Source organism: Lissotriton vulgaris, chromosome 4_1 (genome assembly GCF_964263255.1).
Source record: "Lissotriton vulgaris chromosome 4_1, aLisVul1.2, whole genome shotgun sequence".
NCBI classification, from domain to species: domain Eukaryota; kingdom Metazoa; phylum Chordata; class Amphibia; order Caudata; family Salamandridae; genus Lissotriton; species Lissotriton vulgaris.
The window spans coordinates 1,460,449,587-1,460,466,120 of NC_141691.1; the positions used below are offsets into that span (position 1 = coordinate 1,460,449,587).

The 16,534-nt window shown below is 46.7% G+C and overlaps 1 protein-coding gene across 2 annotated transcripts in view; it reads left to right on the forward strand.

Annotated features, from left to right (window-relative positions):
• Positions 1 to 1,027: 1,027 nt before the first annotated feature.
• The window catches only part of MEP1B (meprin A subunit beta), a 318,018-nt gene continuing 302,511 nt past the window's right edge, over positions 1,028 to 16,534 (forward strand). The window contains exon 1 of one of the 2 annotated variants that reach the window (XM_086965693.1): positions 1,028 to 1,208. Coding sequence is in view for 1 of the 2 variants with exons in the window: in XM_086965692.1 (XP_086821818.1) it covers positions 1,129 to 1,185 (57 nt within the window). In the remaining variant the exon portion in view is untranslated. The remainder of the gene's footprint in view (positions 1,209 to 16,534) is intronic. The other variant, XM_086965692.1, reaches the window with a different exon arrangement.

Below are 16,534 nucleotides of genomic sequence, written 5' to 3' on the forward strand. Positions count from 1 at the left end.
TATTGGCGCTATTCACCAAAAAGATGCAAAAGCATAGAAAGAGATTTAGATATCCGCCAATTTTTTTTCCAGTCACGAATATTCCAAAAAGTACACCTGAAAAGCTGAGTAGGAGCATTTTTCCTGATGAATTTCTGGGAATGTCATTTCACATCTCCCATGACTGCTAGTCCTCAAATCTGAATTTTAAACAGTGCAAAATTCTCCTTTGGAGTCCCCTGACAAAACATACCATTTAAAAAAAAACTTTTTGTTCATGGGAAAAACTTTTTTTCCTCTGAACACAGCCCTTCTCCAACATTCTCACCAAGTATGTGGTTGATCGGTTCCTATTCACGCCTTGGACTGCTCGTTAGTCTGGCCCTTGGCTGGAGTAACCTAAAAGTATTTCTATCGTGGAAAAGAGTCGTAATGGTGGATGAAAATGCCAACAAATGTAAGTCTGTGAGCGCTCACAAACTTCCAATGGCAAACCATGCCTTGGGACGCCTCCTCCCTCCCCACACCTTCAATGGGATTTACACCTGCTGATGTCCCCACATTCATTGTGGAGCAACCCCCAAGTGTCAATCCATTTTTGCCTGCCAAGAATAATTTTGTGATATCCTAACAGTCATAAACTGAAGTCTTTTTTACCATAGACTTCAGCTTATGGTCAAAGGTACTCCTGAGAATAGGACCCTCTATTTAAAGAATTGAACTGAAAAAATATCTGATCAGTTACAGAATTAAGGCTACATTTGGCCTGGACTCTAATCGAATTTCATTGGCCTAACTTACTTTTTTTGCACACTGCTGACCTCTATCAGTAGGATAGCTGGTACAAGATATTGAACCTGGCCTCGTGAAGTATCCCAGAGCAGGATGATAACAGTTAGAACAAAGATTACGAATGTGGAAAATAATCACCTGCCTGAAGATTGTTCTATGGAGAGAGTAGATGCCTCAGGTTTTGGAACTTGTCATTCTGAGATAAGGATCTGCAGGCGATGCAGAGCAGGACAAAGTACCTCATGTCCAATAAACCATTAACTTATATAACAATATTCTGAGGGCAAAGGCTCCAGTGCTCTGTTCCCTTGACTTCTTCAGAGCTCCTTGCAGTCTCTACCAGCAGTGGGACGCCACATGGGGAAGATGCAATTTCCTCTGCTTTTGTTTCTTCTTCAGGCAGCCTGGGCACTGGTAAGAACTAGAAATAAATGTTTGTGTTTTTCTTTGCAGAGATAAACAGAGGAATGCAAGTTACTTGTAAAAGGGGTATATGTTCTTAATTGTCTCAGAGAAGTAAATTATGAAACTGATCCTGTCTTTGCTAGTTGAACAAGCGCTGGTGGATCGTGGATGGGAAATGGTCTCTCTTCAGTGGCTGTGTTTGGGTTCAGTGTGGGAGAGGTGTTCCGATCAGTAGGGCTTCCCAGTAGAGGCCGCTGGTACTTCTATATATCCCACAGATATTGACAGGGCTTGGCTGAAAGCAGGCTCCTGAAGAATAGAGGCCTCCATGGGGGCAGAAGCCTGCGTTATGCCCCTGGGCACCCTGCAGTTAAGATTCACTTACGTGTGCTAAAACACTTGCCAAACACAGGTTTCCAAACCAAAACAACAGAGCTAAGACCCATGAAATTTCAAGCGCCTCATTTATGAGGCCGTGCGCCACTTTTATGCCGCAGGTGCGTCACTTTTTGTGGCACACCAGTGGTGTAAAAAATGCGCATTGTTGCACCATATTTACAAAGTGACGCATCTAGGTAGAATTGACGCAAGGAAGGGTCGTAGAAGTGACGCAGTGAAATTTATGAGATTTCACTGCGTCACTTTTAGGACATCGTTGCGTCAAAACCTTGCGCCTGCCTCACAGCTGGCGTAAGACTGATGCAGGCCCTTTCACATGGGGCTTGCCCCATGTGAAAGGACGCAATGCTGGAGTTGCGTCACTTTTGTGACACACTCCAGCAATGCATCACTTTTGCGCTTACAGATACTTCAGAAATACTGACGTATCTGTAACTCCTTGAGACATGATGCGTCATACATTAAATATGACGCATCAGGAATGTCGCAAGGAGTGCGCACTGAGAAGTGACACATCGCTGCTTTCACGCAGCGATGCGTCATTTCTCATAAATGAGGCCCCATGTGTGTAATATGTGCATGATTTTCAAATATTAGGGGTCTGTGAAGTTCCAATTTTCATTCTTGTAACCCTCATGAATACTTTCCGACTTCACAAAGTTGCATTGTCTTACGCTTTCTCCACATTTGCATTAAAATCATGACTTCTGCTGCAAGTTGTGTTGCAAAAGGTAAGCCTGCAGAGAAAAATACTGAATACACTTTCAATTGTGCTTTTTTTAATTTTAAATACATCTAAGTGATCTCACAACGTGCTGAAATGTTTCTCCTAATAAACATGAAAACCTTGCATGGGTGAAGGCGGACTTAAAGAGGAAAAACTTTGAAAACTTAACAAATTGAGAAAATTGTTGACTTTTCAAGACCTTGTTGGTACAAAAAAGGATGCCCTTTCAATCAACACTAAATCACTACTAGTATGGCAGGAGCGCTGCATTTGTAAATGTATTGTCAGTTGTGGAATTGAAGACTTTTCTTTGAAGGGAACCCTGCAAAAGTAGATGAGCAACCACAAAGCCATAAGTTTGTGAGTACTCACATATAACTGGCAGGTAATTTCCCACCCAGGCAGCAAACAGAATTTGGCTTGTGTCAAAGGTAGGAGTACATACATTTCCAGGGTGACGATGGGGGAGACAGTGAAAAACAAGCATTGGCAAAGCCGATTGAAAGCGCTTGGGTATGGTGAAAAGGACTGACTGGGTCATATAATACAAACAATCTTTTGATGTAATTGTTGATTAGTAACTATTAGCAAAAGTGCAAATTCTTTGTTCTGGTATGTGTATGGTACTTTGTTATTTAGTAAACTGTTTTAAGTTGTAAATATTATAAAACATTTAAGGCCAGATGTATCGAGCATTTTAGCAATGGCAAACTCCACGCTTTGGTGCTTTTGACTGTTAAAATGTGTTTTTTAATGTACTGAAGGCATTTTAGCAGTCCATACATTTTATTGACTCTTAGAATGCCTTTATGGTTGGATAACGCTTTGCAATTTTATAAGGGAGATGCTTTAGCTATCCTTTCTAGATTGTGGATTAGTATGTGATGTATCAATTTTTTGTGTGACAGAAATCTGGTTGCAATACATTGAAATCTTGCTGACTCCTGAGTTAGGGTGGTTTTCCTAATAAGGAAGGAGTCCCCATTGGAATCCTTCCCTTTGTGAATTCAAAAAAAAATGTTTAGGGATAAGTAGTGACCCAATGGAATGCTGCCAATTCTTAAACCTCAAAGTTTTAAACCATCTGTTTCCTTTGAGAACAACAGACTGCATTTGAAATAAAATGTTCTTTCTTGATAGGGAATCACAGATAAGGTGGTCTGCTCACCCTAGCAGCCTGCCATCCTGGTGATGGCCTCCAATCGGAGATAGTCATGATTAGCAACGTACCTTATAAATATTAATGAGTTAAGTTTGATTGCAACACACGGAATAATTTTTTAGCAAGCTGACCCACTCATGCATTAGGTGGTTCGCATAAAACGTTCTGCTCGCAATTGGCGACCAGTATTTGCCTCTGGAAGGTATGCACATCTGTTCCCCAGATCTTTGATTTGTTTTAGTACAATTGTAATTGTGCAAGTTTGCTATTAACACTTGTATGAATATTTTAAAGTTGAAGTCGATTTTTTTAATGATAGAGATATTGCTAACTTTTAGTTAAGGTCTATTACTTTTGTAATTTTGCATTGAAAAACATTACATCATATGTTAATGACAGTTTAATATGATGACATGAGAAAAAAGAAAGGGAACTCCTAACAATAAACATAACTCATGACAACCAGCACCATGACGCGAAGTAGTCACAACACTATCTACATGCACAAACACGGAGATGCCAGTGTCATGGGATTTCTGCCTGCTAGGGCTTTACACCAGATCCAAGAAGTCTAGGGTCACCTCTAGGTTCTGAGACCTGGGCCTCATTACAGCAAAACGTCTCATAACAAAAAAATGGAAGAATGCCGCCCCACCGGAGATACTTAGCTGGAAGCGCTCATTCGCAATATGGGCACAGGCGGAGAGTACGGCACTACACAGGGAGGAGACAGCAGGGCTACGTAAATTCCCCGTTGCACAGAGCTGGGCTATGCTGATAGTTACCTTGCATGCTGGCTACCCGATAGTGGCCGACACCACCTTATCAGTGAATCAGTGATGTATCCGCCAGCCGCACGTCTCTTGGCCAAGGAGAGCTGACACGTCACAATAATCGTGGACTGGGTAATTGTTGTTCCCCCTACCCTGATATAGATAGCCACTTGCACCTCACCCGCTCCCCGACATGATAATCCTAGATGTTGGCAAACTAATATACTCTGCTGTGTGCATTATCTCACTCACCAGACTTGAGGCTAAGCGGACATGTACCAATATTATTCATAATTGTGATTTACTGATGCGTTCGGAATATTGTTTGAATTTAATGGATGACAGGTATTCTTTATAAGTTCTAAGATCCAGTTTATATTGAATGTTTTTGGAAAATGAGATTTGGTGGTATCCATAAGTGGTCATTATTTGTACTCTACCGTCACATAAATCCTTTCTCCCATCAAGCAGGGAATAGACGTTACGTTCCGACTGTCACAGTATTGTAAGCATATAGTGCAAATGCGTGAAATCCTGTCAGGACTGCTCAGACGAGCTGTACCTAGCGAAGGTAGTGAACAACAACAACACTACTTTATAACAACACATTGCAGCTACGCCGTGAGCAACGACATGCAGAAACATTAACGCATATTCACATGAATGATATAACTGTTTGCACTGGTGTACAGCTGACTGTGTTGTTCATATATTACTGTGCAGTATAATGCTATTCTTTTTTTTGTTTTTTGTTTTTTTTGTTCAAAAACCTTTATTGCACCTTCAAATTTACACAGCTGAAGGCCTACAACCCAACGGGCTGGCCGCTATAACGATCTTGTAATCATCATGCAGTATCATCAAGTTATTGTCAGAATGTCAGACATTTTGAACACCATTGTAACTGCATCGATGAAGAGGTACATTGTAGTCATTATAATGTTAATCAGTACTGGTTCTTGATTTTCTATTTTTACAAAAACAACAACAAAACAAAAGAAACTCAAGGAATCACATTGTGGTCATGTTTTGTTTGATATTGGTCGTGTTTAACTGAGTCGTGAAATATTCCCCCATTAGAACTCCACCCGGTCCCTCCAACACTGCCTGAAATGCATGTTACTGTGAATACACCTGCTTCGTTGATCTCTACTCCCCAGTAACCTCCCCCATTCGTCCCACTATACTATTCTGCCAATTCTGGTGAAACCCATGGTCTATGGCTTCCTTCCCCATCATACTCTGTGAGAACCCTCATTCCTCCTCCCCCTCCCCATCCGACACATCCTGGTCATCTTCCGGCAATGGATCACATATCTCCCCTCTGTACACGTTCCACTTGGTCCAAATTTTGTTCCACTTTCCCGGACAGGCTCGATTAGAGTACACCGCCCTTTCTGTTACCATCACCCAATCCATGTTCAGGCACCATTGCGTCTTTGTTGGCACTTCTGCCGCTCCCCATCGCTGTGCAATATCACGTTTCGCCACTATCAAGCCCACTGTGACCCAAAGTTGACCGTATCTGGATAGATCAGTAGGTTCCCATATATTTAGGAGGCACCTCTTTGGTTCAGGTAACAGTGAGATCTTCAATGCCTGTGATATTGTTCGCAGTATTTGTCTCCAAAACTCCTGGACCCTGGGGCAGTCCCATATGGTGTGAAAAAACGTGCCCTCCTCCCCGCACCCACGAAGGCAGTAAGGGTGTTGTGCTCTGTGAATGCGGTGTAACATAGTCCTCGTGTAGTACACCCTATGTAACACTTTCAGTTGCACAAGTCTCAGTCGTGCGGAGATGCCTACTTCCTTAGGCGATGCTATCGCCTCATTCCATTCATGTTCGTCCATTTCACTAGTGTCTCCCTCCCATTTCTCCTTCAAAGGGGTCAGTGGGTCCGGTAAGTTGTTAAGTAGTTTACGGTACGTGAGTGATGTCGCGCGTTCAATCATAAAGTCAGTGAGAATGCGGTCTTCCAGCGGGGACGATTCGGGCAGATCCGTGTCCGGGGGCAGAGCAGCCAGTAACGCATGTTGTATCTGAATATACCTGTATAACTCCCGCTCACCCAGGTCGTATAGCTCCCTCAATCTACTAAAAGGTACCACACTTCCCCTCTCCCATAGATCCCCCACTGTAGATATACCTATAGTATCCCAGTGTGAGAACCCTCTGCTGTTTCTCATGTTACCGAAGGCTCGAGAGTCCCACAGTGGGGTAAGCTTGGTTATTCTCCCCTTCCATCCCAGTGTTGCTGTCGATGTGTGCCATATTGCCACAGTTGATCTGGTGGGCCCCACCAATTTGCGCATTTTACGTTGGTCATACAACCGAGCCAATAAACTATTTGTGCCCAATTGTGCCCTGTCTGCCTGAAATGCTGGTTCGTTTTGTGGAGTGTGTATCCATTGGTTGATGGGTTTCAGGTGTGCCGCCCAATAATACAATTTTAGATTAGGCAACGCGATCCCGCCATCGTACCATCCCCTGTGCAATTTGGGTTGTGCGATGCGCGCCGGGAGGTTCCCCCATAAAAGATTGGATACCATTGCTGCCACTTTCTGAAAGAATCTCGGAGCCACCGGATATGGCGTGTTTTCAAGTACGTACAAAAAACGGGGCAAAGCCATCATTTTATACAGTGCTGCCCTTCCCAGTTGCGTTAAAGGCAGCCCCGACCAAAACTTAACGTCCTGCTTGAGTCTTTCCAAGTGGGGCCCCAAATTTTTGTCCATGAACTCCGAGGGGTCCCTAGTAACCTGGATACCCAAGTATTTAAATGACGAGCCTGCTATCTTCAGGGGGCATTCTGCATTCAGTGTCAGGACCGGTCCCTTCAGTACATATAGTTCCGATTTGCTCCAGTTCAACGTATATCCTGACACCCTACCATGCCACAGAGATGCAATAGAGCCGGCACCCCGCGTTCTGGGTCCGTTAGATATACCAGCATATCGTCTGCATAGAGTGAAAGCCGGTTCTCCCAGCCCTCCGCACAGCGTATGCCCGTCAGGAGCGGCGAGGTCCTTATTAGAGTGGCTAGGGGTTCCAATGAGATCGCAAATAGTAATGGTGAAAGGGGGCATCCTTGACGTGTGCCCCTCCCCAGTGGGAATGTTCGCGAGATATGGCCGTTTGCTACTACCTGTGCAACTGGGTCGGCGTATAACAGTCTAATCCATGCGGTAAACCGGGGGCCGAATCCCAAACGTGACAGAACCTCAAACAAGTAGTTCCACTCTACAAGGTCAAAGGCCATCTTGGCATCAAGGTTCAATATCACTGCTTGTGTTGCGATAGATTCCGCCCTGGCCAGCACTCCATGCAGTCTGCGCAGATTCAATGCCGTATTTCTATGAGGCATAAATCCGGACTGGTCCGGGTGTATGAGGGACGGCAGATGAGGCAAAATTCTGGCCGCCAAGAGCTTGGCGAGTATTTTAGCTTCTGCATTAAGCAGCGAGATGGGGCGATATGAGGAGCAATCCTCAGGTGGCTTCCCTGGCTTGGGGATGGCTACTATAGTTGCCAATCTCTGATCTGGTGGAAGTAAGCCCTTCTCTAAACATTCCTTAAACATCGCTAGTAGATGTTTGCTGAGGCTCTCGGGCGTCGCTTGATACCATTGTATATTGGTATGCCGTTGGGTCCCAGCGCCTTACCCGGATTCAACGCCTTAATAGCCATCTGGATTTCTTCAGCAGTAATGTCCGCATCTAACTCAGTTGCCAACTCCGAAGAAAGCGTCCGGACCTCTATCTGTTCTAGTGCCTCTCTGGCCATCTCGGGTGTTACCATGCTCTCAGGGGTGTAGACCCCCTCGAAGTGGGCTGCGAGCTTCTCAACTATTTGTTCTGGGTTAGTGTGCATCATCCCCAGATTATCCCTCACTTGTTGGATTCCTCTAGAACTTCCTCCTCTCCTGTCGAGCCATGCCAGCATCCTGCCTGCCTTGTCTCCCACCTCATAAATCCTATTCTGTGTGTCTGTCATTTGCCCTTTAACCTGAAAACGTAAGTGGTCAGTGTAAAGTTGTTGTTGAAGGTTAAGTGCGTGCAACGTGGCCGGAGTGGGGTGTTGTTCATGTGCCGTTGTCATTTCCTGCAACATTAATTCCAGTTTAGCTAGTTCCTGAGCCTGTTCCCTTCTGTAGCCCGTGATTGAATTTATGGCTTGCCCCCTGAAAACCGTCTTATACGCCTCCCACATGACCTCTGAGGAGCGTACTGAGTTTACATTCTCCTTGAAATACTGTGTCGTCACTTTTTTAAGAGCCTTGCGAACTTGGGGAATCTTAAGATACGCAGCGTGTATGGGGTATATGCGTTTACGTGACTTCTCCTGAGTGGAGATCGTAAGCTTAAGTGGGGAGAGTCCGAGATTCCCCGGGGGTGAATTTCTACGGTGTCTATATGTTGGATACCATTGCCCAGGGCCAGGAAGTGGTCTATTCTTGACATACTGCCGTGCACTGCGGAGTGGAAGGTGTATTGTTTAGCCTTAGGGTGGGTGTACCTCCAGACGTCAATGAGACCCATGGCTGTTAAAAAACGTTGGAAGCGGGGGAGTCTCCCCGTGGGAACTGGAGCTGGGAACCTATCAAGTTGTGTATCTAAAATGGCGTTGAAGTCCCCCCCAAGAATAATGTCCCCCTCGGGGAGGGTCAGTATAATGTCAGCCAGTTTCGGGAGTTGCACCGAGTGAAGTGCTGGTGGGATATATACAGAAACCAAGTTAAGGAGCCTACCCTCCCACTGTCCTTGTAGTGCCGCGAAGCACCCTTGATCGTCAGTCTTAGTTTGTAGGGGAATGAACTGTGAGGATTTCTGAATCAGGATACCAGTCCCCCTGGATCCCGACGTGAAGTCCGAGTGGACTACCATCTTGTACCCTCTCCTATCCATGGCCTTGGTTGCCCCCCCCGTCAAATGTGTCTCCTGTAGTAGTGCTATAGTGGGTTTCTGCCTTTTCAGTGCGGTCAGTACCAGTCCTCGTTTTACCTTATCACCCAGCCCTCTCACATTCCAAGTCAGTAATCGTAGGGACCTGCCCAGTGAATCTGTGTCTACTCTTTCCGCTCTGTGTGCTTGGTCATCAGCCATTTGCAATTATGAGGTCCTTGGTATTTCTGACATGATTCGTGTCATGAGTGCTGGCTTTGTACCTGTTCAATAAACTGCTTAGGGTCCTCATGGAAGAGCTAGACCAGTGTTGCATATACCAAACCTTTGTCAAACCGCCCATATGCATAACAGTATTCTTCGACCTTACATGTGTATTCCGAACTGTGTCAAAACAACCCCCCCTCACCCTCCCTCCCTGCACCCCTGCTTAACAGACTTCCAACTGCCCACCACCCCAACTGAGCAGAGTGCTTAACCCATCCCACAACCAGAGTACTTGCGTGTAGGGGGGAGAGCGTCTCCCCGAGTAGGCGGCACCCCTGCTTACATCCGGGGCTAACCAGGCCAGTGTCCATCTTTAACTGCAAACCAATATGTCCATAAACAAAGACAGCGTCCATTATAGCCTCTTATGTTCCAGGTCATTCTTCTCCGTCGGCCCCTGAGAATCCATGAGCCGGGGATCCTCCAGCTCCTCCTCTGCCTGATGTCTGCGACCCTGTCCGGCTATTTTCTCTGTGTCCGTGGTTTGATCTATGAGTTCTCCGCGGCAGGTCCGTAGTGCGCCAACCCTCGAGCCAATCCCTGGCCGCCTCCGGGGAGTCGAAGAACCAGACCTTTTTATCTGCTACCACTCGTAGCCGGGCCGGGAAGAGCATCGAGTAAGGCAATTCTTTTTCTCTTAATGTCTTTTTCACCTCTAGAAAAGTTCTCCTTCTCCTTGAGACCTCCGCCGTATAGTCTGGGAAAAAGGACACCCTCGAGTTCTGGATCTGAATGGCTGGTGCCACTCTTGCCGCTTGTAAAATGGCGTCCCGGTCCCTGAAGTTAAATAGTCTCGCTAATATTGGCCTCAGCGGTCCTCCTGTCTTTGGCTTACCCCCTGGCAACCTGTGGGCTCTTTCCACAGAAAAGAAATGTGAGAGGCCTTTAGGCTGGAGCCGAGTTTTGATCACATCCTCCACGTAGAAGTCCATCGCTCCCGTGTCTTCAGATTCCGGTACGCCCAAAATTCGGACGTTGTTTCGCCGAGAGCGCCCTTCCTGATCGTCAAGTTTTTCTCTGAGTATTTTGTTGTCCGCTTGCAGTTTACCCATTTCGATTTGTAGTTCCGATACATCCTCGACTAAGGATTTGGTCACCACCTCAACTTGTTTAACTCTCTCATTCATCTTCTGGAGGTCCGCTCGTATCAGGGTCACCTCAGTTGCCGTAGACCCCACTGTCGCCTGTACCTGAGCCAATGCCGCCAGAACATCCTCCAGTGTAGCCTTCTTCGCCCCTTCAGCTTCCGTCATTTTCCCCGTGTGCTTGCGTTGTTCTTGGGGGGGAGTCTGCTTCTCATATGCAAATTTGTCAAGCTTGGCCTGTGTGGAGTTGTGCCTGGGGCCTCTGTTCGCCATGTTGCGCCACCGAAGAGCGTTCTAGTCACCTACAGAGGCGCGGTACCTGGGCAATAGGAGGGTGTCCCACGTACCTTCTGGTTGATGCCTGCGTGTAGTCGCGATAGTCACTCCGCAGTGCGTGGTACAGGCCTCACCTGGTGGGCCCTCATCTGCTGGGTCTTCCGTTGTTGACAATGCAGGATCGGGCAGCGCCCTGTGCAAGTTATGGACAATTGGGGTATCTCCCCGCCTCTTTCCAGGTGAAAAAAGACTCCGTACACCTCTCCAGTACCCCCGAGCAGTGTCGCGGCACAATCAGCCGACTGAGCCTGTAGGAGCAAACCGCACAGTGGCCAGTTTAGTCGGGGCATATGTTGCCTTTCCTTTGCGCTGTCCAGCTCTTTTGCACGTCACTAATCCGGAGCCCCTTCTCTAAAATTCAGGCGTTCGACCTCCAAGCTGCCTAGCGTCGCTTATGTTCCAGCAATAAGGGTGGGAGTGGGGTGAGGGGGGCCCAATTCCTTGCAGGCTCTCAGTACTGCCTGCACCGCGTCCCCCAGACGGTACACCTCCAAATGTCCACGTGAAAAAATTTCGGATCGCCTCACCACTCATCCGGGAGTACCCCTGATCGTATTATGCCAGGCGGACCTTCATAGCTGGTCCTGCTTTTGTTTCTCGGGGTCTCTGCCCACGATGCGAGTCCGCCGCCCAAGATGGTGTTCAGCCCTTTCGGGCCGCGGCGTCCTCTATGTTGCGTTCCCTGTACTTTCTTCGGCAGCGCTCACTTGTTCGGGTCTCCGCCCGGCTCTCTGCCGCCTGTGGATGCTCTCCGACTGTTTTCCCTCGGCTCGGCCGGAGGACCGGCACTTCCGGTCGGCAGCACCCGCCAGGACACCGCTTCCGGTCGGATTCGTTCTGCCCACTACGTCGCTGCTGCGAGGCGGACAGTAGGCCCCTCTTCTCTCCTCGTCTTTCCGTCAATTGCCGGGCCGCCGCTGCCTTTAAATTGCTCCGGTGGGCGCCGCACGGACGCCGGACCCAGTCCGCCCCGAATGGTAATAAAATCTATCGGATTAATATAGCGGATTTATGTGAGAAGCCGCCTTGCCGCGGGAGCCTCCCTAAGCTGCGGACGCCATCGTTGGCTGCTAGCCACGCCCCAGTATAATGCTATTCTGACCATGTGTCTGTATCTCCTATATCAGTTTTCAAACATATCTGTACGAATTGATGCTGGCAGTCATGTTAAATGTAAAATACCAATAAAGATATTTAAACAAAAAAAATAACTCATGACAACCAGTAAAAGGAAGATATGGCAAAGACATACCACAAGAATATAGAAATATAAAGAAAAAACTGATAGCTAAGAGTGTGCATCCATGTGCTGCTATTCAAAAAAGCCAGAGCAAAGAAAAGGGATAACAAAGGAGAAATCCAAGTTAAGGGATGTAAGGACACAGGAGGTAGTCAGGTCAGGGGTGTGGACATGTCATGTAAATAAAAATACAGAGGCCACGCACTACAACATTTGCATTTTTCATGTAGCACAATCTTGCCTCTTGTCATGTCCTTTAGGATAGTCCCATTGATGTATACTCCATTTTTACATAGATTGTCCCATTCACACGACAATAATGATTCTAAACAGGTGACCTTTTACCTAGTGGCTTGCTCCTGTCTCCTCGACACTGAGCTTTAACACCTTCGAATCTCATGACAAGCTCAGCTCGTCATGAGCCACGGTGCTCGTGTGCTCATGACGAGCTGAGTTCGTCATGACCTTTAGAACGCTCGCACGCTGGGCTAATTCCCCTGCTGTGAGAACGTTCTAAAGAAACAGGTGTGGTCATGACGAGCTCAGCTCGTCATGAGCACACGACCACCGTGGCTCATGACGAGCTGACCCCGTCATGAGCACAGGGGCGCTGTGCGCGCCCCCCGCCCGACAGCACAGCATGGGAATTTGCCCAGCTGCGAAGGGGTTAAGTATTCTATCATAATCCCTGTACCTGATGTACATAGGCACAGCAGATTTATTCTGTATAAGGGTCACCACTTTTTCATCCTTGGCCAACAGCCAGTTGTGCCTGATCGCACTAGTTTAGAAAAGCATTGGTGATTGTTTTCAAAAAATGTATGGTTGTTTTCAAAACATCCATGGTTGTTTTAGAAAAAACACTGGAGTGACCACTTTAGTATAAAATACCCCCCCTACAAAATAGAGGAGAACTCCTTCCAGGCTGACACAGAGTCCTGCATGCCGAATTTTCGACACACAGCGGTCTGACATCCCTTGCGGGTTGTCATCCTCGACGCAGAGACGGGGTCCTTCATACTAAACCATCAGGTGAGGGGTCTGATCATCCCTAGGGGTTTCTTGGCTACACATACACATAACGGTACGCATATACACCTACACATCCAGGTTAGGCCAGGTACATTCAGGCAAATTACTTAGGGGGCGCATTTTAGGAATATGCATGTGCTACTGTTTTTATCTGAACTGCTTCTGTTCATCTTATTAGCACTATGGTAGAAATGTATGCACTATTTACGATATTGGTACTAGCAATCTCTTCTGTATGCTTCTGTCTCCAGATTGTCGTAGCACATATGTTTTACACCAAGCTCTCACTGGAACAATAAATTCTTATTGAAATATCCTAATCGCCATCCTGTGTATTTTCTGAGAGAAAGCAAGCACGAGTGTCCGAGCGAAACGTACTATATTGTTTTCTATGATCCCTGAGGAATCACGGTTGTCATGTTTAGTGGTTGCCTTAGACTACCTACACCACTGTAAGATACAGGGGGGTGGTAGTGGCACTGTAGAGCTAGCTGGTCTAATGGCTGACATATCTTGTGGGGGTGTCCGGAAGCAGTTGGGACACCAAGCCCTCAGTTTAGATCATCCAAAACTCGCAGGTCCTGGGGCACTCCTAGGAACTACACAACACTATAGTGCATTTGAGTGCTTTATCAGCAAACCAGGCTAGTTACACATTTTTAGACACAGGAATATTAAGTCTCAGAGAGACAATGCCAGGATCTGACCCTGGTACCCCGTTTCCAAAGTCGGCACCTCCATGTTTGAAGGGTCATTACCTCCGCAGTTAGTATAAGAACTTGTAATACAACCTATTAATACAGTTACATGAGAACTTTAATGATTTTCCAGTACATATGTTAGCTTAAATATTGCTTCATTATCATGTCATCCAAATTCAGCTGTGGCTCCTCAGCTATGGTGGAGGATAGGTGGCCCCTCCGATATGGCGATGGAGTGTAGCCCCCTCCTGCCAGCTGCATAAAAATGAAAATAAAACGACAATGAACCTGTGTTTATTATCGTTTTTTTCTCTCTGTGGAGTCACCTATGGCGCTGGGCCACCACGGGAATGACAAGCAGAGGGAAGTGATAGGTGCACTAGTTGTCAATGTGCATGAAGGTTTGGCTGGTCATCTCAGCTGCTTTGCTGGGTTGGAGAGAGCATGCACAGAGAGAGCAGTTGTGCAGTCTCCCTGGGAGCGCAAATCATCGTCGCACAGGCCAATCTTGATGCTGCTTTCATGCAGCGTCAGGATAGGTCCCGGGGATTCTGGGAACCTGTGCCTTCAGTGCGCGGTGACAAAGCCAGAGAAGAGCGTCGGACAGGTAAGGTCTTTTATTATTATTATTTGTTGTTGTTGTCCGTCTCGGTCCCCTCTCTCCCTCTCCCTCCCCCCTGCCACTTTGCCCACACACCGGCCGCTACTGTCCAAAATTTGAAAAAAAAGGGCACAAGAATAGAGAAACTCCTAATAATAAACAGTACTTAACCCCTTAGCTGCGGCGGCTATTCCGCTCCAGTGCTAAGGGGGAGGGGGGCCCCCGGCGCTCCCGTGCTCATGACGGAACCACTCTGTCACGAGCATCGGATGGGCTGTGCTTGTGACGGAACGGTTCCGTCACAGCCCCGCCCGCCTAATAGAACCTTCAGCGCAGGCGTGGAATTTGCGCCGCGCAGGCGCGGCGAGCGGGCCGTGACGGAACCGTTCCGTCACCAGCACAGCCCACCCGAGGCTCGTGACGGAACGGTTCCGTCACGAGCACGCAAGGGGTTAAAGTCTGGTCAAACCAGCCGTGGCAAAGACAATTCACAATTGTAGAAATATAAAGAAAAGAATGTAAGCACAACAGACACCAGCTGGGAGTGTGTATCCGAGTGCTGTACAAGGACTTAGAAAAGCCCAGCACAGTCTGGCAAATAAGTCGTAGTATAGAAATGCGACAACAACAAAAAACTGCATGGACGTAAAGCATGGCGGGAACCGGATAGGGATGCGGATCAAGGCAGTGTAAATGCCACTATAGAAGCAAACCTATGGACAACTGCTGTAAAAAATGCAGCAAAGAACAGTGAAGAGGAGTGTACACCAGAACGATGTAAGGCAATAACAGAGGCTATGCAGAAAGAAAATAAAAATGTCTCAAGTAGTTAGCTGCGTAAGAATACACATCAATGCAAAAACAACACAAACATTGGTGAGAGAGAAACGCTGCAATGCTGGGAGAAAAATACAATACTGAGAAAAGCAGCAAAATCAGAACATTGATGCCAGACAAAAAAGGCAACCAATTGTAGGACCCTCGAATGCAAGTAAAGGCATAGGATACAATGCAGCCTGCAAGGGACAGACCACAAATAGTAGCATGTGCAAAACCATATTTTTTATTCGCATTTACAAATCCAGAATGTTCAACCAAGTGGAAAATCTGCCTGAGTAAATGCTACATATTGGAGTACTATTCTACAATTCTACCGTCATCAACAGCGCGAGTAGTATATGTGTAAGAGTGCATTGTGAGAATTGTCAATGAGGAGGCGGAACCTACTCTGACTGGTATAAGTTGTCTCCTTACCTGTCCTAAAGGTGCAATCCATATTGTTTTAAAAGGGCTCTCAACCACTGGGATGCTTCATCGTCGAGTCTTTGCCCAGATATTTATATCTAAGAAATGTTTGTTACTACGGAACGGGATGTATGTGTAAAATGTCCTAGGGGTAGCCTAGTAGTTGCCAAGTTAATGTATTCCAGGGTCCACTGGCAAGATTAAAAGCAAAAGATGACGCACAAGGAGAAATTAATTTGCTCCAGCGCCGGAGGATCTACATGTTTCAGCTAAATACTTAGCCAAACTGGTCTTCTGGCTTTCTACAACCGTGATCCTCACACAAACCCATTTGGGTCAGTCATTTGCATTTACGATACACCATTTGTGTAGATAATCAGGTGGTGACACTCACTCAATTATCCATGCCACACATACAAACCAATCTGAGTAATGTTCTCAGCCTTAATTTATGTGGGTCAAAAAAGAGACATAATTACCACTCACAGCTCTAGTCACCTAATCAGGTTCTCTAACCCCTGTATGTTGCCTGTGGATTGTCATGAATGCTACTCCAGTTGGCGTGCATTCACTTCTGTTCTCTAAACCCTTCATGTTGCCTGTGATGTCTCATGAACGCTATTCCAGGGGGTGCGTGTTCACTTCTTGGCAGGGTCGGATTGGGTTCACAATATGCGGGGGCACCCCCAAAAAAAGTGTCCCACCTTCCCGGATCACACCTGTTCATAAACCAGCATTTTGTGAGTCTCATTGAGCTAATTGTTAGAGAAATGTTTGATAAATTATGTATTTAAAAGCTCATAGCACCAGAAATATTGGTACAACTAGAAGCCCTACAGTTCTGCCAGTTGAGCTAGGTGAAAAGACCACAGCTCCTGATCTGCCTAT